The sequence below is a fragment of the Synchiropus splendidus genome, chromosome 15 (genome assembly GCF_027744825.2).
Source record: "Synchiropus splendidus isolate RoL2022-P1 chromosome 15, RoL_Sspl_1.0, whole genome shotgun sequence".
In the NCBI taxonomy this organism is placed as follows: domain Eukaryota; kingdom Metazoa; phylum Chordata; class Actinopteri; order Syngnathiformes; family Callionymidae; genus Synchiropus; species Synchiropus splendidus.
Window position 1 is genome coordinate 4,890,084 of NC_071348.1, and position 22,121 is coordinate 4,912,204.

Genomic DNA, 22,121 nt, shown 5'->3' on the forward strand with positions numbered 1-22,121 from the left:
CAAACATGGGCTTCAAAAGAATCCGTTTAATACATGAAATGCGAGTCATCATTCTGCCTGATCACGAGACGCTCCACTGTAGTCGGACTGTTGGGTCAGTCACGTGGCAGCAAAGCCACGTGGCGACGGCGGAGGAGGCGCCTCAGCGGCAGATGTTGAGGATCTGCAGCAGCAGGAGGAAGAGCATCACGACGTCCAAGTACAGCGTCAGGGCCGCGAACACGTACTCCTCCGGAGACACCTGGAACTTCCTGTGTTTCCCGCCCACGATGGTCTGAGTGTCGTACACCAGGTACTGCGGAGAGAGGTGCGCGTGCGGCGGAACATGAGCTGAGGCTCAAAAGTAGTGAAAAAAGTTCTGACGTAGAGGGTGGAAAAATTGACATTATCATGAAAAAAAAGAACATTAAATATAACAGTTTTGGAAAATGGCGAAAGATGTTTCGAATCTGAAAATACGAACAGAAACATAAAAATAGAAAAAAATCTGGAGTTCATAAATATATTTTAAATCCCACAAAAAACAGGGAAAAGAGTCTGAACAGTCTCAGTAAAAATAATTCATAAAAGTTTTGAGTCAGTAAAAAAAAAAAAAGTTAAAGTGTTGAACTTCAGTTGAGCGTTTATAAAAAATGTTTTTATAAATTTTGAAAGTTTTTTTTTGTCCTTTAATGATGCACTCTGGATTGAAAACCTCTGAGACGCGCGGCGGCGTTGGTTACGCACCAGCGAGAACAGGAGGGTGGCCAGGCAGGCGTACAGGATGTGGAGATACTGGAAGGAGAAACAGTTCGTGACAAACATGGACACAAATGCGACGTGAGCTCGCCAGATGCGTGGACGTTCATGGCAGTGTGAAGGAAGAAACGACTGGCCACGCTCCTCGAGAGCCCGCTAGGTGGCACTCTATATATTGGAAATTAATTCTCAACTAATCTGTGATAAAAGTACAATAAACCTATTATTATCTAAACAATAATGCTTCAATAAATAATGTAATACAGTTCATGATAATTTGGAAATAAAATTTGTACAGATTGCAGACAAATGAATGATGAAAAAATGAAGTTAAAAAAATATTCTCTTATATACATACTCTCCTAAGTGATGTAAATATGGGAATGAAAAGCAATGTGAACCTGTGATCTCATGATGGCGCAGAGCAGCCCGAAGGAGATGAGGCTCCAGGCGAACACCCACAGACTCCCGCTGGCCATGGTGAAGTCCCACTGCCACACACAGACTTGTTAGCACCTCTTTGGTTCTGAGAGCCAGGAGGGCACCTGAGGTCGCCCGGGGCGCCGCAGGGCTCGGCAGGGCTCGGCAGGACGTGCGTCGCCTGCGCCACACGCTAATGATGGCGGCCTGCTAATGACACGGCTCTGTCACGGGAGTCGAGTCGCTGCCACTGATCTGCAGCAGTGATGAGCTCAGAAGAAGGAAAATGACTTGAGTGTGGAAAAGGTGTCTTGAGATAAAAGAAAAAGAGGAAAAGAAGTGGGTTTGGATAATGAATAAAAAATGGAAATTTAAAAGAAATAAAGAAAGAAGAATTCAGAAAAATGAGAGAAAAGTGGTGAATGGTATGGGATATATAATTTATACATATATGTATATGTGTATATATATATATGTGATTTTTTATAAAAACGAAAAAAATAAAGGAATAAATAAAGAAATTATATATATATATATATATATGAAAAACATTTATTGAATAAAAAAATACGAAATTAAAAAAATATTTCTTTCATGGAAAAACCTCAATACTTGTTGACATCATCTCTCCGCTGTATTGAAGTATCATAAAAAATGACGCCACAAATAATCTGCACTCATGAAGGAGTTTTCAAATGGAACGTGGCCTGTGGCTCTGTGCCGCGTCTCATTTTGCATGACGGCCTTTGATCTTAATGAGAGTGTTGCCGCGGCACCGCTGGCCGTGAGTGAGTCTCTCTCTCCAAAGGTCTGGCCGCTTGCTCCTCAGCTAATGAAACATTAGCGGAGAAAACATGGACGTTTTTAATCAGATCCCAGTCGTCCCCTTTCTACGCAGAGAGGTCACATGACCACCGCGCACAGGCCGGAGAGAGCTTTGTGGAGCGTCAGCGCAGCAGGTGGAGCTCCACCAGAGTCACCTTCACAAGTCATGGCTGCGGTCTTCATCGCGTTTGACCTTTGACCTCTCGGTAGAACCAAAACCATGAGGTCCAAACAGAAGTTCTGATGGGTTGACTATGAGGATGAACAGACTTTCACCACCTGAGACTGTCCACAACCAAGTTAGAAGGAGAAGCACACACATGACAAGACTTGGACAAACGAGCAGGCCCCAAAAAGTAAATATGAAATAAACAGAATAAAAGAGAACAGAGCAAAAACATAATCAAAACAGACATTTGAAATTGAAAAAGAAAAACAAATTAAAAATTGAATTATAATATTCTGAAAAATGAAGGCAAAAAAAGTGTTTTCATAAAAAAATGAAATCAATGAATTTTTTTTTTTTAATGTTTGAATGTCCCAAAAAGTTTTGACCCAAAATAATAATAATAATAATAATAATAATAATGGAATGAAGTAGCTGGAGGAATAGACTCGGCCAACGCCTGGATGGATGTATGTGACTCTGTCAAGTCAACAACTTGGACGCCCATTACTGACTTGTTAACCAGGGAGTCCTCGACAGACTCGCCTCTGAACTTGACTCACGGCTGAAGAAACTCATGACTCACCTTGGTCTGGATGGAGAACAGCGTGAGAGAGAAGGAGATCAGCGCCGTCGCTCCCATGGCCCACAGAACCGCCTCCGTCGCGATGAACCTGTGGGTGGACGCCGCAAGCGGTTCAGAGGCAAGACACCAGGTTAGATGTGAATAAATAAAAGAAAATAAGGAACAAATGGCACAGAAAACAAAAAAGTGAATCAAGAAATATTTATCATGAACAAGGGTAAGAAAAAAGAAAATAAAAAATAATTTCTCTTTTTTTAAACTTCTTTAAGATTCGTCTTATACTACTCAACCTGGCATCAATACAAAAAAGTAGAATTAGTATTAAACATATTAGGAAAACAAAATATAAAGCAAAAATAATATTTATTTAAAAATCCAGGAAGACTTAAAAAAAAACAACATTCTTTTTGAGAACCAAAACTATACTCCTCTCACCATGTAAGATAAAAAAATTCATGAATAATGCTAGTTGTAAAAAGAAAATAAAAAGTAGCTATCAAGTAGCTTTAAAAGAAGTAGCTATAAGAAAAAAAGTCTGAATCGGGGAAAGAACAGTAGCTGAATAGTGGATTATACACCATTTAGCTGGAGAAAAAAAAAGTCTGGGATTGAATGAATCACTTTGCTTCGAGGAAAAACACAAAAATGACCATTTGAGAATCCCAAACTATGATCAGCAGAGCGTATCTTCTCACTGCTGATATTCCATGAACAACAACGTTGAGGAGGATGAATGATTCGTGGCGTCACAAGGCTGGACGTCTTGCATCATGAATGCAGTTCATGTTTGCTCTCTCATAACAGCATCACGCTTCATTGATGACCTCGCCCCCGCGGACACTTACACGGCCAGAGAGCCCAGCATGGCGCCCTCCACCAGGGTCTGAAAGACAGGAGTGGTGACAGGTGAGTGAGGAGACGCCGGTCCAGGGCGGCCCGGACGCCACTCACGAAGAGGCCCAGGGCGATGAAGTTGAGCGGCACGGTTCTGCGGACGCCGTCGCAGCAGGCTAGCACCAGGATCAGGATCGGCATGGTGATACTGCGAGAGGGGTCAGAGGTCAGGGTGGGCGCACAGAGGAGTTGGCAGCCATGGGGAGCTTACGCCATGGAATAGAAGAACCAGGGCTGGTGGTAGGTCCACCGATTCAGCTGGTCCCTGCGAGCGGAGACGGAGTTTAACACTTGCGCGTCTGCTCGGTCACGGAGCCGTCGGGTCTCACCAGTACAGAAACAGGCAGATGATCCCAACGGTGACAAGCAGCTGGAGCAGCAGGGTCAGGTAGACCTTCCTGATGAAACCTGCTCAGGAGTGAGTCATCGGTGAGGCAGGGCTCGGGGGGGGGGGGGGGTCGCGGCAGCTCACCTCGCCGCACCGACGCCTCGCTGAAGAAGTCCTCCTCCGCGCTCTCCGAGTACTCGGGCGGCGCCCAGGGCCGATGGGGGTCCGAGGAGTCAGGGAAGCCTGAGTTGGTGTAGTGACTGGAAGGAGAGACCACCGCGATGCCGCCGTTCCCCACCTGCACCCACAGACCGCAGTGACTCGTGAATGACTCGTGTGAGGAGCAAATCAGACAATTCACTGTTTATATTTTCCATTCATTCTGTCTTCATAAAACCCAGCAATACTCTTCTTCCCCTATATAGTTTTTCACTTACGGAGGTGTGTATTCTTACAAATACATAAATACACAGGACTATTAAACTGTCAAACCCTTCTGTGAAGTCACACATATTTTCCTTCATTGCAGCCTTTATTCCATACATTTGCTTATTTATTTTACATTTCCTTCTCATTCAATTTCTGAAACTATTTTAAAAGTGAAACATTTTTTCTTTGGATTTTTTTCCAAAATTTATTTTTAAATAATTCACACATTTTTTTCATCATTTCTTCATTTCTTGCTACTTATGACACAGACTAACTAAACGTCAACTTCAAAAGTCAACATTTCTCTGTCAATTCTTTTTATCCAGTTTCTGTTTTAGCCAATACTGGTTCAACTGTAAACACAACACATTCAGGGCCACATTTTTGTTTTTAGTATTTTCCTTTCACTGAAGGAAAATTCAAAATATATTTTGAAATAAATTGCCTTTTCATCTTTGATGTTTGGTCCATAGTGTTGTTATGATTTCTATTCAAACAAGAGGCATGTAAAACATGCCATATGCCACAGTTACACTTCTCACTATCCTTGCTTCCATTGAACCCTGTTTATTTGGTCCTTTTCTGTCACGTTTCTCCTGTCCTTCAGTTGGCATGACTCCCAACAGTCGCAGTCTATAATGCGGCCCTATAGGAAATGTACCTGCCCACCTCTGCACTACATTAATATCTCTTATCTCAGCTGATAAGAGTCTCATATCATAGCCTCGTGATAAAGAGAGAATAAAATACTTTATCAGACAATGATTTTGTTTCCTGGTCGATCCCTACTCACGTTGTAGCTGATGCCGGCGTGCGGTCCGTTGCCGTACGGGCTGTACGGCGGCGGATCGCCGTACACCGGCCGGCTGTGTCCCCCGCTGCTGTAATCCATGTGGAGAGAAGAAAGAGCCGAGGGCTGGAGGTGCTGAAGCTGGGAGAGACAGGGACATGCAGAGGAGGTCAAAACCAGAGAATCTCTTTCAAGCGCGTCGGCTCCGCCATGATGGAATATTAGCGCCGAGACAATGTCAGCGTGGAACCAATGAGTGGCTCATTACCAAATGATGTATGGCGCAAACACGAAGCCGTCCATGTCTAACATGGCCTTGCTTTAATGGAGCTGGGTGTTTACTGAATGACCGAGTTGGTGCAGTGACGGAGGCCTATCTCACCCTGCCTTCAGCTTCTTCTAAGTCTTTCATTTGGTCTTTGGCCATCACAGTACTAGTGCTGCGACTACGAGTCATGCTAGAAACAGGGATGGATTGACTTCTCTTTCCCACTCATATGTGCCTGGAGGGTTCTTTTTCGTCACGTTCCTAAACTTAGAAAAGTGAATCTGTGGGTTTCCTGACTTGACCAGCTCTGGCTCAGTGTCTTCGATTCATCCTCAGTGTTGCTCTGTTGCTTCACTCAGTCAAATCTGTCTGAAAACCGCCCGATCAGAAAAGTGCCTCTGAGACCGAGGTGATCGGAATGGAACTAATTTGATCCCTTTTCCTCCCCCTTGCAAGGTTGGATCGAGGGGGCAGCCGCGGAAGTGAAGAGGCTGCACATCAAGGGAGCATAAATGGAGCTGGAGCGGGGACCCAGAGAGGTTCCTGCTGCTGGGCTGCTCACCACTCTGAACACCAGGTGAGGGAAACCTTCAACCACCCCACCCAACTGAAACTGCAGAGACAGAACAAGCTTTACTCCTTTAAGAACTCAAACGTAGGCCATCTAATCTAAGGTGCAGATGAGCCCAGGGTGAGTGGCTCACGGTTCCTCGCGAACACTATACAACACATACTGCATAGGACCTGATTCATCAAGAAGACAGTGGAGAACTGCTGCAGGTGGGTCAGGTAGCGCTCTTGCTAACGCTAACAATGCTGCTCAGGCAGCAGAGATGAGCCACACTCACACTTGCTATGGTTAGGTTCAATGACAGTGCGACTCTGAAGATGGGCTTCATCTGTTTACGCTCTCCAAATGACCGCTTGGTGTCACGGACTCCATTTCCCTGAAACCCCTGCTGCCATTTTCCGAGCCGCCGGACAGATTTCCCTGGATTGTCAGATAAATGGGAGCAACAAGAGTGTCCTACCTGTGCTGCGGCCGCCGCTGCTCTTCCTGTTGTGCTGTTCCTCCTCCGGGGCAAAGTCTAGCTGCTATCAGCGCGGAGGCAGGACCTGCGCTGCGGGGGGAATGATGAATCCCTCATTAGGCTCCATGGGACGCTCAGATGAAGTTCTTCAATCGCCATTACACCCAACCAGGCTGGCGCTTTGTCAGAGCAAATCATCTCCTCACCTATTTGGTCATCGCTCCCGAGGCCTTTTTGTTGAGGGGGAGGGGGGCTTCATTTTCACACGTGCTCCCAACAGGAAGGCATTAAAGCCGGATTTCTTGGGATGATGTGTCATGAGTCTGCCGTACGTGACGGCAGTGGCCCGGCCTCACCTCGGTCACACCGAACAAGCTGCCAGGAAGGATGAGCGGGACGCAAAGTGCCCGTGTTTCACGTTCAAAAGAAGATTTGTGGAGCGGATCGGTGGGAGGCGGGCGGCTGGGGGGAAGATGCTGAAAATACACGTAGCAATGTGGGTCAGTACAGTCTTAGTGATTCACCCTGCAGGACTGCCAGAGAAACGGGGAACATGCAGGCTGAAACACGGAGCGCGCCGTGTTTGACTAGAGCCTTCTGAGGGCACCTGGCTGCAGCCGCAGCACCGCCGTCTCTGACTCACCTCTCCCAGCTTCTGCATCAGTGCAGTTCTGAATCACACCGACACACGCTGTAGGTCAGTGGTGTGGTGAAATGACCTGGTTGACCTGGATTTGGCCTTGACTCAGTCTCCGGCCAGGTGGTCTCGACCACACCACCTATTCCACCCTGCCTGCACTCACTTCTTCACCTCTGTGTAGATGACAGAGGCCAAACACGTGAGTAGGTTTCACCCCCTCACCTTCACTCCTCCTTCTGCCTCCCTGTCTCATCCACACACTTCCTATTTCTTCTCCTCCTCCCCCTCAATGCTCTCACCACTACATCAGCGAACATCATGGGTCAGAGAGACTCCTCCCCCACCTCTTCGGTCCAGCAACAAAAAGCATTTTTCCATAAAAGACCAGGCAATAATTGACAAGACAAACTGCACCTGTGGTGACCAGAAGAACAGGATCACAGAGGGTCCGGACTGTCTGAGCGGCCCATAGGCTTGGTCACCCTGGAGCTCTCACGCTGTTGGAGCTGGAGGTGTCTGGGTACAGAAAACCGACAGAATCATGTCTCAACATTGACATAGCAAAAGCAACAAACTGTGGCTGTAACTTACAGCCAGTAAAATAGTTTGGATCCACTTCATAAACATGAGTCTCTCCAGGTGCCGACAGCGATTTTATTAACAGGAGAATAAATTCAGTTTTAAGACCAAAGCAAAGTGCGATTCAAATTTCCATCACGCCCAGTTTTAAATGGCACGGCTTCATTATTTTAGTGATGAAAGACTTTCATTCCACTTGGCCAATTAACATCTTTTATTCAAGCACAAAAGGACAAGCAGTCGCTGCCAGTTCAGACGGAAGTTTCAGGTGTGTGTGGACTTCCAAAGACAAGGCCGGATGTGGCGCATCACTGGCCAAGCCACCGTCCCAAACGCACAGCAGGGACCGTGGCAGCGCGCCGCCACTGGGGGGCGCTACACTCCTGCGCTTCCTCTTCTCATGGCTGTGATGCGACTGCGAGCCTCCCCCGGCTCGGCTCCGTCTGCCCAGCAGCAGATCAGAGGCGGGCATCAACAGCTTTATCAGATCTTGTCAGCGGCGAGTCATCTTCCTCTGGAAATTGTGTTATTTTAATTGTGTTATTTGGAGGAATAACAGAGCTGACACTGCGACCCATTTGTGGTTGAAGTTTAGAGGGAAAGTTTTCAGCACAGAATTCTCTAGTGAAGCTCGGACCACGGCTGCGTTTGGAGCCAGAGATCAGCAGATGATTCACCAAGGAAACATCTGCTTCCCTGGTGATTGGGGGTCAGTCAACACAGGCTGGGCTCGGGCCGCCTGCACAAACCTGATCGGCTCCCTCGCACCTATTTGTGGTGTTTCAGTTGGCTCTGCGTGGAGGCCTGACAAACAGTCACGTTTGAGCAGGCTGTTGAGCCCATGTTGACTCGCCAGTGAGCCCAGCCTGAGAGCACAACCTGACCATGTGGACGGAGAGTGCCGCGGCTCCTGGCCCTCGGGAGACCAAAGCTTCTGACCCTTGCCCTGCTTAGAAGTTGAGGCTCACAATTTGTGCTTCAGCTACTACAGGCTCTACAGTGGCACGACAACACGTTCACAGCTTCATTCTGAGGCTAGACCCTGAAATGATAGTCTCATCTGCTCAGGAGCAAACCTCGGAGTAGAACTGTCCCGAGCTCGCTGCCCCCTCACAGCACTGGGGTCACCCCTGCCCAGACTGTGAAGAACCAGTGTGATACCAGGCGACCAACTCTTCCTGCCTGCTGTCATCACGGCAACAACTTGACCATGAGAGGGAGGCTGGACACATTTGGAGATGAAATGAGGGAGGACAGATGGTCTGGACATGTGGAGAGGAGAGAAGTGACAGCAGTGACAGGAGAAGACAACCTGAGAGGTTCATGGATGTTGAGAGGGAAGAGAGTAGATGTGACCACAGAGGCAAAGAGAAGAAGTAAAAGTAGTAGATGTAGTAGGAGTATCAGAAGAAGTAGTAGAAGTAGATGAAATAGGAGTATCAGAAGAAGTAGTAGAAGTAGATGAAGTAGGAGTATCAGAAGAAGAAGTAGAAGTAGATGTAGTAGGAGTATCAGAAGAAGTAGATGGATTAGGAGTGTAAGAGGAAGAAGTAACTGTAGTAGGAGTATAAGAAGAAGTAGATGTAGTAGGAGTGTAAAAAGAAGTAGAAGTAGATGTAGTAGGAGTATAAGAGGAAGTAGTAGAAGTAGATGTAGTAGGGGTATAAGAAGAAGATGAAGAAGAAGTAGATGAAGTAGGAGTATCAGAAGAAGAAGTAGAAGCAGATGTTGTAGGAGTGTAAGGAGATGTAATAGAAGTAGAAGTAGCTGTAGTGGAGTATAAGAAGAAGTAGTACAGTTTATGTTGACCAACAGCTGGAGCTGGGACAAACATCAGCTCGGGGTCGGTGTGGAGATACTCACTAGCATTTGAAGCCGTTGAATTCCAGGATGTGGGCTGAGCATGGGCGGGGTTCATGCTTCCCCTGGCAGAGACATAAATCACCGGCTCATATGGAGGGAACAAAATGAAAGTGCAAAGAATAAAAACCAAAAATGACAGACAGGCTTCCGGTGAGATAGATGGTCAGGTAGACGAGTGTTTTCTGTCAGTGTGCAGGCTGCGCCTGACAGCTGTGTTCTGTCCACCCGCTCCGGCAGCCGCGGGGCCTTCAGGGAGCGTGGGATCAGCAGGGTGCGCTACGGTGTCACTGGAAAAAGGAGATGGAGCCATCAGGCCGGTCTGCTGGCAGGGAGAATTACTGCCGGCTGCCTGTTGCGGCCTCACATGGATTTATTTACAGGAGAGAATGTGAGGCTTGTGCTGCCACAGAGAGGTCTGGAGGTCCGTGGTGCCGGACACCTCTTCATTTCTAATTTACAGTCCTCCTGAAGGTGCTATCAGAGCGATCCGGCAGGATGTGCGGCTGACAGGAGAGGCGGAGGGCGCCGCACAGCACCATGCTTGAACATCACTGACCTGCAGGGAGCGGCTTTTGGCCTCTCCTCATGATCATCAGAGCGGCACGTGAATATTTATCAGACAATAAATTCAAGTTATTTCTGTGAAAGAAGTCGTCTCGCCGACACACGTCGCAGAAGCCTCACATCGTGGTCCGCAGAGTCAACCAATCTTGGAGTGAAGGACTGGCGTCCCAGTGGCTCGGCCGACTCTTGGCTGAACTGGCACGGTAAAGAGCCTCCCCAGAGGTACCTGGCCGGCACCAAGGCTTCTGCAGAGAGGAGAAGAGCATGACTCACACACAGCTCTTGGTTTGAACATGACCTCGCACATCAAAAGCAAGAAACCCACTGGAAAAAAAATGCTATGTGCAGTTTCTTTGTGAAAAAAATACAGAGACGTTGTTCAGTAAAAATATTAAATAATAAAAAATGTAAAGAGCTTTTTCTCACTTGGTAGACATAATAATAATAATAACAATACATTTCAAATATGTATTTTCACCATCATTTGGGGTGTTAAAAGAGAACATTCTATGTTAAAATGCAAAAATAAAAACAACCAATTTTGAAGTAAAAAAAAATTTCACAATACATTTTTGAATATTATAATATTATTAAATCCGCTAGTTGAACTTTTCTAAACGCACAAGATACATTTCTATTAAAAAAACTGGCAGTAAACACGTCTCCTATGCTCTCAGCAGAAAGCCTTACTGACCAAGTGAATGCACTTGCAGGGTGAGTCAGCAGGCTGGTGTGAACCTCAGAAGACACACGGCTGTTGGACAGTATTGCTCTACAAAAATCAAAGTGCCACTGCCTCAGACGCCGATAACACATGACAGATGACAAGTAAGAGTAATTGTGGCCTAGTGGGAAGAGAGTGGAGCGCTGGTGAGCGAAGGTTCAGCGTCCACAGACAGATGGAGGATTCATGTGTGAGGCTCAGTCCTTCCCTGTCAGTTGCTGTCTGTCAGCAGCCGGGCAGGAAGTGAGAAGCTGCTCCTTTCTTCAGTGGAGGAGAACACGTGGACCACAGAGGAGGGACGCACACCGACACTTGAACATGACAGCGAGCTCAGAGGAAACAACAGAAGCAATAGGACTGGATTCAGAGGGAAGGGAAGGGGAACAGCATCATCTTCATCAGTCAGATGTTCAAGAGAAGACAACAAGAAGGGAGTCGCTGTAGTGTTGCTCCCGCAGTTGGTGGAGAAGGAGGCTTGAACATGGTCAGGCTTTTAGCTTGGAGGGCGTCTGGAAAAATGGATTCTGGATCCGGTGGCCAAGCTACTGGTGGTCAGTCCGTCCCACTCCCACCAGCCTGCAGCCTGTGGAGGGCAGTGTGCAGATCTGCTGTTTGAATTGAAGAAAAAAAAAGTTCCCTTGGAGTAAAAGTTCACACCAGGCGCCCCAGGGATTCTAGACCCAGGATGTCGGTGAGGGGTTGGAGGAATCCGATTGTCTGGTCTTTGTCATCCCAGTGAAACACCAAGGCGGTGTCCTCTCTAGCGGAGGTCAGCGCTCTCCTCCCCACTCCGGTCGACCTCCCCTCAGTTCACAGTGAAGGGCGCGTGATGTTTGGTCCTCCTGCAGGGCCTCAGGGCAGGAAGTGACTCTCCTCCGAGTCCCCTGCTGGCACTGGTATTCTGGCACGTATCCATGTGACGAGACTTGAAATGCGGCAACACAATAGAACCTGGATTCATAGTCTGAGCTCAAACTTCGCCACCTGGAATATTAATGCGCTCAGGCAAATAAATAAAGCGGCGAAGCTATTAAGTTTCTGACTCCTGCTCATGACTTTGACCTTAAAACTACACTGCGGAGTAACTTGATTTTTCATGGTTATAAATTACGCCGCATCAGCTGTTAATGATGCAGGACTGACATCAGTCATCGCAGCCATTAGGAATCCGCGCTACAGTGCTTCGATAATTCTGTCTGAAGTCGCAGAGACACAAACCTGTTGTAAGGATAAGCCGAGCTGGAGCTCATGTCCTTGTGAGGGGTGTTTTTTTTGTGTTGAAAGTCAACGCGTCTCTCTCTCTCGTATGAGCCGGGTGGGAGAAACGGCTCAGGTTCTGGTGATGGCCAGCACAGCAGCCAACTGAAGCAGGCTGTGGGGACAGTTTGGGCCATTCATTAAACAGTCGCTGACACCCGGGAGGACTGCGGCCGCCTACGCACTCCCCACTCCATGAATTATGGTTTGTACAAGCACCATTATGCCTGACCATTATGTACAGTACATGCAGCTTTTGAAAAATGATCTCAGCCCGTGTGCGTGTTTTACTAAATACTAGGAAGCTAGGTGTTACTGATACTGTTTTTCCAGTTTCATTTTGGGACACTGATCGGTCACTCTTCTGCTGAGGTCGCGGTCAACTCCACCTTGCCTACACTCTCCTATTCACCACCTCCATCTCCGTCTTGAACTCAAAGCGATCAACAAGGTCGCAAATTCAAAATATCTTGGTGTCATGCAGTACATTATCAAGAGCAGGTGGTGGCTTAAGTCAGAAGGAACCTCCCAACCACCCACAAACTCAGGCTTCTTGCTGGAAATCCTTCTCAGAGGGTGTGCCACCTATCTGTCACCAAACAGCAGTGCAGCAAAGATTTGATCGGAAAAAGAACGTGGCGGTGGACACTTCTTTTCTTTGAAATCACGTTGAGCGAAGTTTCCGAGAAGGAAAATAGGGCGCCCTCAAACAAAGTCGGGCGTCCTATTTTCAGTACAAGGCACCCCCAAGACTGCTGGATGCCCTGTCCGCACATGGAAGGAAATATTTTCTTCAGTAGCCCAAAGACTCTACCGACGAACAACCATGATGGCACCTGCAAGTAGTAGGCAGGGATAAGGGGTTTGGCCCAAATGACCAAGAAGGGAAAGAACAAGATGTGCCGGTGCTCCTCGTACACTGGGCCAACATCTTGGATCAATGCCTCAAGAGACATGGCGGTAGGGCATAGTAAGGCTTGGCACTGCCTTGAACTGCTGGTTCTGAAGGCAAGTTGCGATGCATTGGCGCTCCCAATAATCCTGTCCAAGATTCATTTAAGATGAAGAAATGGAGCAAGAGATACGGATCACAGACCAACGGGAAAGGGCTCGCTGAAAGAATGCTCATCTAATATCCAGAAACAAATACGATGAATCAAATATCTGCGTCTCAGCAAGCAAAGTGTGTCTGTAGATGGTTGTCTTCTGTGGCCCCAGAGTCAGGTCTGATCCATTCATTGAAATAGCAATGCACAAGCGAAGATCACTCAATCCATTTGACTCTTGGACAGAAGACAGGAGGCATGAGTTGTCACACCAGTGTTTCACTCAACTGCCACTTGGATTATCCCCGACATGTGCCGGATCCCCCCGCCTCCAGGAAAACGGACAACCTTTTCCGTCTCCTCTGAAGAAAAAGAAAGTCGGCTGTGTCACATTAACATCAGCCAATGATCATGCGGATATTCCCTGCAAGACAAATCCACTCCATCAGCGGCTCAGATAGCATCTGCGCCGACAGCCCCCTCCTCTTTAGTTTTACGCCGAACCGGTTCCACTCCTGCACAGCGCGGCAGATCGCAGATTCGGAAATGTCAACAGGCTGTGATTTATAAGGCGCCTCCACCGAGAGGCTGTGCATCACATCCAAACATTTCCTTGACAAGATGAAATGTCACGTATTAATTCAAGTCTCACAAGTGCTTTTTCACGAGCCTGCAATTATGACCATATCAATATTCTGACCGTGATGTGTGGGGCCACAGCTGCAGACCTTCACCGGACCAAAGAGGAACTGGACGGTAACCTGACCGCTCTTGAGCCATTGACTCATCGTCCGACAGAGAGCCACTTCTGTCTCTGTACAAGAGCCACGTCACGAGTCGCTTCAGTAGTGAAAGCCTTTATCTCTACTGGAAACTGCCCCGTTGTTTTGGTGCCTTTCCACCCGGAGATTTGACTGAGAGGAATCTGAAGTGAGTGTGGGAGGAGATGACAAAACTACAAAAACGCAATTATCGTTTTTTAAGCTGCAGAGACTCATCACAATGAAAACAAGATATTAGCCTTAAAGATTGTGTTTCTGGTGACAGAAAGGCGAATCAAAGCCTAAATACATCAGGCACCTTCATCAGTGGCGCGGCGTTTGTCACACGTGGGAGAAAACCACGAGATTTTAGATGATTTCAAGAGCCTGAGTGGGCCGACGGAGCCTCTATGTTCTCAGAGGGCCACTTAAAAAAGCTAGCAGTTGTTAGTCGCCTGGCTTGTGTTGTAATTCAGCTTCCACAGGCTGATATTTCTGCTCGCTCGCGACAGAGCAACAGCCAGCTGGAATGCTGGTATGCAGAGAGGGTCCAGGGTTTGGTGACCTCATGGGCTTGTGGTCCTGTTGAAGCCGTCTGACCTGAAGCAGCCAAGAAGAGGATCAGATCCTCCAAGACCCTGGTTCTAAGTTGACAAAGTCCTGCTTGGAGATGAAGACCTGCCCACAGAGTGACTGGCGCAGGCGGATGTTTCAGTCCATCAAGGAGGGAGCGAGAAGGTCAGCCATCCAGAACACCTCATCAGCTAGTCAGGGAGTCTCCGTGAAACCTCCTCATTGATGAGTCAGAGGTATGTCCATCTATGTCCATTTAGCGAGGGGGCGTCGGGGCGTCCTGAGGAGGCCAAATTTTTGCCAAATATGATCGAAATTTGACCCTTTTGCAGCCGTAGCTTGGCCGGCATATTTGTTTACCAGCGTAATGTGGCGGTTCTCCACATCTTGCGGGTCGCAGCATGGAAGCGCTGTGATTGATGGGATGTCTGAGGCTGATGACAGGAGGAAACCACAGATAAGTTCCACACTTTAAACAATCATTTACAAAACAACAGCTACGGATCCATCTCTGTTCACCATTATTTGAATCAGATGTTTGTTTTTATAAACAGTTCTTTGAGACATGATGTTTACAGCTTGTTTTTTACAAAGCAAGTTGTGAAGTCAGTCGTTGACATGGCGTGTTGACAGGTGAATGGGCTGGGGGCGGGACTTTGGACGCCCTCTTTCAGAATCCTAGTTAACGTGACCATGACATCTTGTCTTGATTCAATGTTCACGGTGTCGTGCGCTAATAGAGCCGCGGCTTTAAAGAAAAATGGCTCTTTAACACTGACTAATAAGTTTGTGTTGCTCATTCCCCGGGCTCATAAAAGGCTCACTTGTGGCTCCCGGCTTTGAAACTCACAGCCCTGGACTGGCAGGTTTGCTCACAGCGCCGGCTGCACATGAATCCACAGTCAAGGAATTATCACTGATCTCATTATTAATGACGTTCCAGTAATCCTGCAGGAAGCAAATGAATTTTCTGATACATAATGGATCCACTTTATCATTTATGCTGAGTTCTGCTGACAATTAATCAGGTCGGTGGAATCTGCAAAACTGCACCTCTGCCTGAGTCTCACACTCTCTCACACTCTCACACACACACACACACACACTCTCACACTCTCACATACATACACACACACTCACACACACACACACACACACACACACACACTCTCACACACACATTCTCACACACATACTCACACACTCACATACACACTAACACACTCACACTCTCACACTCTCACATACACATTCTCACATACTCACACTCTCACACACACACACTCACACTTATCTCGCTCTCGTGACAGACAGTGTAGATTGTGCTCATTGACCTCAGTTTAACACCTTTCAGCTCATATTAACCGCTGGTTTACCAGAGCGCCACAAGAAAAAAGTCCATTTCACTGAAGCGGCCGTGAAAGAATTTACATTATTCATCCTCCTAAAGATTATAGCGGAGACGATCTGAGAATATTGAAGCGCAGGCTGCTGGTCATGCTGCGGCGCCGACATTCATCTCACTGTTGCAGGTGTTTACGGTCTCCAGCTAACGTTCACGCACACTTATTTGTCTTCATAACTTGGGAGCAGCGAGGTGTGTGTGCAGCGAACGTCGCCGGTACTTAAAACTGTAATTCACATTAAATGCATCTTGTTGTTGAAAATGCTTCAGAGAAGGTCACCAAGAGTGGATTTAACACACCCCATCACACAAAACCGAGGCATTAAATGTAGCAGCGCCATGATCCAGTGGGTGATTCTTCAGGAAAAGCTTCCACCAGTCTCCTCTCCTCAAATCAAGGTTCTCAGAAAGTGAATTCGGCTTCATAGGCTTTTTCACATGGACTCTGTTAGCCAATAGCTGAGGACTTCCAGCACTCACCAGCCATCCAAGACCCCAAGGACGTCTGGCCAACAAGAGCAGAACGAGCAGGATGGCTCATTGGAGGAAAACGGAGCTCTGCAGGGACCACGGGCACAAGAGGATCCATAAGAGCAGCCAGGAACCGCTCGGTGGAGCAGACCACTGGTTCCAATCTTTAAAGGATCAGGAGTGAAACTCCTTCTCTACGTGAAACACAGCTGAAACTACTGCAAGAGTCGATCACTGGCAGCTAGTCGCTTCATCTCGGCTTTTATTTTTCATGAGAATGATCATTTATTCATCTTTTAAGGTTGCAATTTCACTTTTCTTCTAGTCAGTCCTTCACCAGGTGTCTACAGTTTTGTGGTGTCTGCAGAGTTTTGCGCAGCACTCAACCGTTGTCAGTCAAGGATGACTCATCCTCTTAAGGAAGACTGTTAAGGTGGACCGTTTAGGACGCACAATGTACTCTGATGTTGCCCTTAGATCCTTAATCGAAATGTGTTTTCATGCATGACTTTGACCTCAAAATAGTGGAATGCATGAAGTGATTTTATTTTAAGAGCCAGGATTTTGTCTCAGTGATAGGGCCCCCTTTGTTTCTAATGTGCTGGGGAGAGCGCCAGTGCTGTAAGACCAACGGTCCATCACATTTCCCCTCGCTATTTAGCATATGGAAGGCCTAATACGTGACATAACTCTGTGTTTAAATGATGTTCTGGCATGCTAGAAAGCCCTTAAAACTGTATGAAGGTAAAAATGTTTAGCGATTGCATCACCTTGCTTTCTTTAGAACAGGCGTAATGTTGGACCTAAAACAGAGAGTCCCATTAAAATGTGACGGCTGCCGTAGCCACGGACCCTGGCACGCCAGGGCGACGAATGCTGCGAGCATATTTTCACTTCCTGTCCTCATTAAGTCGCTGAATAAAGGCCTGCTTCTCTTCGCTTCAGATTCCATCATCCCAAGGCATTAACTTTGTCCTTCGTTCCCTCGCAGCGACAGCACCGTTTGACTAATAAAATATAAAATCGTTTTCACAGCCACAACCGCGCTCTCATGAATGTGTAGTTTTCCCCGACATCTCCATTTTCTTAAGGCAACAATGGCTCTAATTCATCATGGTATATCTGTGTGCAAACAAAATGAAGGGCTGGAAATAAGTGAAAGTCCCCGTGGAGGATTCCGCCAGCATTTGCTCAGTCAGATCAATAACAGCCGCTTTATTCTGGGAAGGAGTGTTATGTAAAATCCTGCGAGTGCTTCTTCCATCATCCTTTACACAAAACGTCAATATTGCCGACTGGCTGCGATTTCACAGGAAGCGTTGAGCTCCTGCATCGCTACGGGGTACGTGAACTTCAGAGGCTGCCAGGAACATCCTGTCACTGAACCTGCAAACTGATTTTCTCCAATCTTACGTCACCACACCGAAAGGCGCTGCGGGTTTCAATCCGACATTTGTTTGATGATTACCAGACCAGATCCTCCAGGGAGCCTCAGCCACAGACGTCGGATTCAACACTTCCCCCTGTGTTTTTCCGTCAGCCTCCACACGATAAAACCACAAACACTTTGATGGAAGCGCCCGTCACGGTGCTCTGTGGAGCCCAAACTTCCCCATTGTGGGACGAAGAAAGGACTATCTCATCGCAAAATGTGGTAAGATGTGGTCAGATGGAGGTGGAGCCCAGGGGCCACCTGCACTCATGCAGCACAGCAGATCAGAGGGAAACTATCAAACTGACCGTGAAGAGAGTTTGCAGCTGACATGCAGGTACAATGCTGCTTCACTAGGATTCCTTCTGTCAGCCATATTGGCTCTGTGACATCATGATTTTACACACACATATTTATATGTTAAGATTTAGATTCTGAATCAAATACAATGTTAGTAAAAACGTAATACTTTGCTCCATAAAGAGACAATTTTAATGTCATGCTACAGTGAAAACGTAATATTTACAGTATATATTTATTTAGTGTCTTCATGATTTTAAGATTTTTTTGCTTTACATTAAGGCAGCTAGCTCAAAATTGACTCGCCAAAAATTCTTGTTAACTAGTTTTTTTCTGTCCTTATTCGTGTCATAACAACAGGTCAAGAGAACAGCCCAGTGTTTGGAAAACGTTAAGTAATATCATTCTCCAAACGATGTAAAAGGAATATATACGTATTTACATATTTCAGTTGTGTGTTCTTAACTCACCCAGACTTAACTTAACGGGGCTCTGCCATCTGGTCTGCTTCCGTTTGAATTAAAAAAAAAAACGATGGTAAAAATAAAAATAATCGTGGTGGCATCCAACAAAAGACAGCGAAAACACTCGACTACGTCGCCAAATGAAATAGATGGTTAAACAATTCCTCGAAGCGAATCTTTTTTGTCGCTTAATTATGTATTTTCTTCGCGTAAAGTCGTCGCTAACAGTTTCAGAGCAGCTTATTTAAATAGCCCGCTTCCGCATACGTCATTCAAACGTCACAGATATCCTGCGTGTTGATGGCTGACGCCGCTGGGTTTTGACGTCACGTGGCTGCACTAGACGTTGTAGCACTTTGATCCAAATATACTTGAAATTACAGGCAAATATTTCATGAGTCAACGCAGAACTAAGTACATCTTGCCTAATGCTTTTGTACTTATTAAACTTTTTTTTTTTTGCAGTGGAATGTCGTGAACTAAAGTAGTTCTTTTTGTTATATAATAGTAAAATAAATAAATAACAATAATGTAAAATAAGTAAATGCTGGTGAATTGAATCCCGTGTAAACACGACAAGCAGCTGGTGAGTTCAGCGTGCAGCAACAGGAGAGTAAGTCACGGGTTCGAATCCCAGTGCTGCCACTCCATTGAGTCGCTTTGGGTAAAAGCGTCTGCTGAATATCATGCAGTGTAATAAGATAAGATTTAGACCGTCACTTTGGTCATCTACAGCCCCGGTGGGTTAGGGTTAGTGAGGCCTGCAACAGCCCGTCTCAGCGATTCTCAGCGATCCCGCTCTTTATTCAACTTTACTTGCACTTGAATGTTGACACCGCTTATGTGGCCACCGTGTGATAGACATCCGCATCAGCACGTCTCGCTTCGGCCTTCATTAATATTCAACATCATTCTCGCCGACCTTCAGCTGCTTTTTGATAACTTTCATCCCAAACTTAAACTCTGTCAAAACACAGCGACAGAAGAAAGAACAAATGAATTAAGCAACTTTTTTCTTCAGATTTCCATTTGACCTTTAATAAAAAATAGTCCATTTAAGATTAGATGTCAGCGGGTTAATTCAAGAAAAATGCCACCTCCACAAACCACAGGAGACGTCAGTTGATTATTTTATATTTTATATATAAATTAAGGATTTATACATTGGTGATAAAGGGAAAAAAAATATACAAAACATTTTGGATCTTTCATGACATTTACAAGTGAAATTTTACACAACATTTTGAATAAGTTACAAATGTTTCATCTGCATAAAAAATATATCTCTTTACAAAAGCTGGTAAATATGTACAGATTCATTTACATCATTTTCCAGAACTGTGTGGTGAAAGCGCTCATTTCTGCCGCCGGAAGGAAAATCTCGATTTTTTTTTTAAACCCTCCTCCGTAAGAAAGATGACCTTGCAAAATATATTACACGTGAAAAGCACGACACGTTTTGCCAAATAAGGAATTCAAGTATCAAAACTGTATAAATGTACAAAATGTAGCCATGGACTAAAGTATGATAGCAGCAGTTGCTTTGCTCGAGTTCTTTATGCCAACATGCGGCGGTATGAAACTAGGAGTTGCTTTCCAAACATCTTAAATAAAGGTTACTCTGACGACAAGTCGCTTTGATATGTGGTGATGGATTTCCCTTAAAAACACATGCCCATCCAATATTCAAGGCACTGCAATGATGAAAGACATGGCATTAGATAGACGCCGCTTCAGAAAGAGGGATGGACGACGGTCCGTGTGCGGTTGTTCCTTTGAGCTGTACATTTGTCTACAGAAGCTGATGGTTTAAAGAAGTCTCTCAGAGCAGGAGTGGACACACACAGAGCAAGTTTCCCACAAGATTCTGTTTCGGGGTTGAAGTAAAAGGTGTGTAGAATATACGCAGGGTAAATATAGTCTTTCACGTCGTCCAGGCTTGAACAAAGCTTGTGGGAAACCGGACTGTAGTGAGACGCTGTGCATGATAGAGAAACAGAAACGGAGCGCTCCTACTGTGAGACGCCTGGGATCAGACCACAGGAGAACAACAAAACAAGTCAACAGGGACATGACTGGCCGCTGAACAGACACCACCTTTTCCAAGACTAAAGCCCTGGATAGAACCCTCTAATGATCTGACACTGGATGAGCTGAGGAGCAGTGAAGGTCACCGGGATCAGCCATGAAGGTCGAGGCAGGAGCAGAGCCCGACTGAGACAGAAAGACTCCCCCTCTGTTGTTTGCGTCAGCGACCTGCATGAGTGACACTGACGCGTTGAGATGTGATGTAAACACCCTCTTCTGGTGCAGCTGGATAAAAGCTTCTTAATGTAGCATCCAAGAATCACCTAACCAAGACCTTGTCACCGTAATTTCCAGACTAATAGTGGCTAATTTTCCCTCGCGGTCTGAACGATCAGATGTTGGCCCCTTGTTCGGCTGGGTATGACACCACTCTTAGTGATGAAGCTTCATGAAACAGTGTCCTCATTTCCAGAACTGACCAGACGGTGATCTTGGGTTGAAAGTCATGAGCAGTCCAAAGATTTTAGAGCAGAGTGCCATCGAGAAGGTTCTGAAAGTAAGGGCACAGTTTCATGAAGCCTCATCCGGTGACATTGGAAGCCAGGCTTGTGCTCAAACTGCTTCCCGGTTTATCACAGTGGAAGGGTCAGTGAAGGGTTCAGCCCAGAAGAGTGAACCCACCAATGAAGAGAAGCGATCGGCACAGGGGACGTTCTGACAGGTGGGTGGGGCAAAGCCAACCGTGGAGGAGGGAGAGGTGCGGGGAGTGAGGGGACTTGATGCTGAAGGAAAACTGGCCTCTATCTAGGGGCAACCTGCCTTGAACTGAGTCGAGCACCTCAGACTGGTCAGCCTGTGGTGCGCGGTCCACTCTGATACATGAGCTTTACCCAGGGCTTCAGTCACACACACATGATTCTCAGGTGTCACACAGCTCCGACACACTCATCACCTCGCCCTCCACAGGTGAAGAAACCGTCCGTCAGCAACCGACTAAGGCGACAAAGAAAAAGAATCCAGATATGACGTGTTAGAATTTCTCATTTGGCATTGTGAAGTAACCCCTTGTATTTACTCTACAGAGCATATAATACTCTATTTTGTCTTGATGCTGGAGGCGCTTCATTTATAAAGCCAACACTCACAGAGTGTAAAAAAAACATCTCCCCTCCCAGGAAAGATTTCCTCCCGCTCTCGTCATATTTTGTCTTCGAGATACAACTTAAATGCAAGTGCTGTAATGGTGCAGAAAGTGTGCTTCTTGTTTCTGTGGTGCGGCATCAGAAAGGCTATAAATATGTGTCGGGACAGCAAACAAGCAGAGGCTACATTCCCTCCGTCTGTGTTGCTCAGTGGACCTCAAACCATGGTACAGATCGTGTTGAGGTTGGGGTCAAAGCGGACGACCTTCCCTTCAGCTGCTTTTGTGTTTGTGTTGTACATGGGATTCTCGAACGTGGCCTGTCCGTTGTTGTTCTCGTGGACGGAGCAGCCTGTGTACTGCGTTTTATCCGTTTTCCTGGGGAGACAGAGAAGAGG

The 22,121-nt window shown here is 46.5% G+C and overlaps 2 protein-coding genes across 14 annotated transcripts in view; both read right to left on the reverse strand.

Annotated features, from left to right (window-relative positions):
- Positions 1-14: 14 nt before the first annotated feature.
- zgc:110410 (uncharacterized protein LOC553618 homolog) lies at positions 15-18,803 on the reverse strand. Of its 10 annotated transcripts, none has more exons than XM_053887548.1 (15): positions 18,561-18,803; positions 9,558-10,366; positions 7,530-7,631; positions 6,682-6,951; positions 6,476-6,565; positions 5,180-5,317; positions 4,102-4,255; positions 3,959-4,037; positions 3,841-3,894; positions 3,687-3,777; positions 3,581-3,618; positions 2,736-2,823; positions 1,140-1,229; positions 727-774; positions 15-295 (listed from the first exon to the last, which is right to left on the reverse strand). In XM_053887548.1, exons 6-15 carry the CDS (start codon positions 5,276-5,278, stop codon positions 143-145), a joined length of 894 nt encoding a protein of 297 aa, XP_053743523.1. In that variant the 5' UTR covers positions 5,279-5,317; positions 6,476-6,565; positions 6,682-6,951; positions 7,530-7,631; positions 9,558-10,366; positions 18,561-18,803; the 3' UTR covers positions 15-142. The 10 variants fall into 10 exon arrangements, with proteins under 10 accessions (XP_053743523.1, XP_053743522.1, XP_053743520.1 ...); XM_053887547.1 differs by having other exon boundaries at positions 248-774; positions 9,558-9,619; positions 10,242-10,366; XM_053887545.1 differs by having other exon boundaries at positions 248-774; positions 9,558-9,844; positions 10,242-10,366.
- Positions 18,804-19,714: 911 nt separating this feature from the next.
- Positions 19,715-22,121, reverse strand: part of LOC128746586 (CUB and sushi domain-containing protein 3-like) — a 237,853-nt gene continuing 235,446 nt past the window's right edge. For all 4 annotated transcript variants that reach the window (XM_053843734.1, XM_053843732.1, XM_053843731.1 and 1 more), the window contains one exon: positions 19,715-22,101. In XM_053843734.1, the coding sequence (XP_053699709.1) occupies positions 21,942-22,101 (160 nt within the window). In that variant the 3' untranslated portion in view covers positions 19,715-21,941. The remainder of the gene's footprint in view (positions 22,102-22,121) is intronic.

Coding starts and splice junctions, on each gene's coding strand:
- zgc:110410 (XM_053887547.1), bottom strand. CDS start 5,278: ATGGATTACAGCAGCGGGGGACACAGCCGGCCGGTGTACGGCGATCCG. Junction 4,038..4,101: donor CGAGGCGTCGGTGCGGCGAG/GTGAGCTGCCGC, acceptor ACTCCTGAGCAG/GTTTCATCAGGAAGGTCTAC. Junction 3,895..3,958: donor ATCTGCCTGTTTCTGTACTG/GTGAGACCCGAC, acceptor CTCCGCTCGCAG/GGACCAGCTGAATCGGTGGA.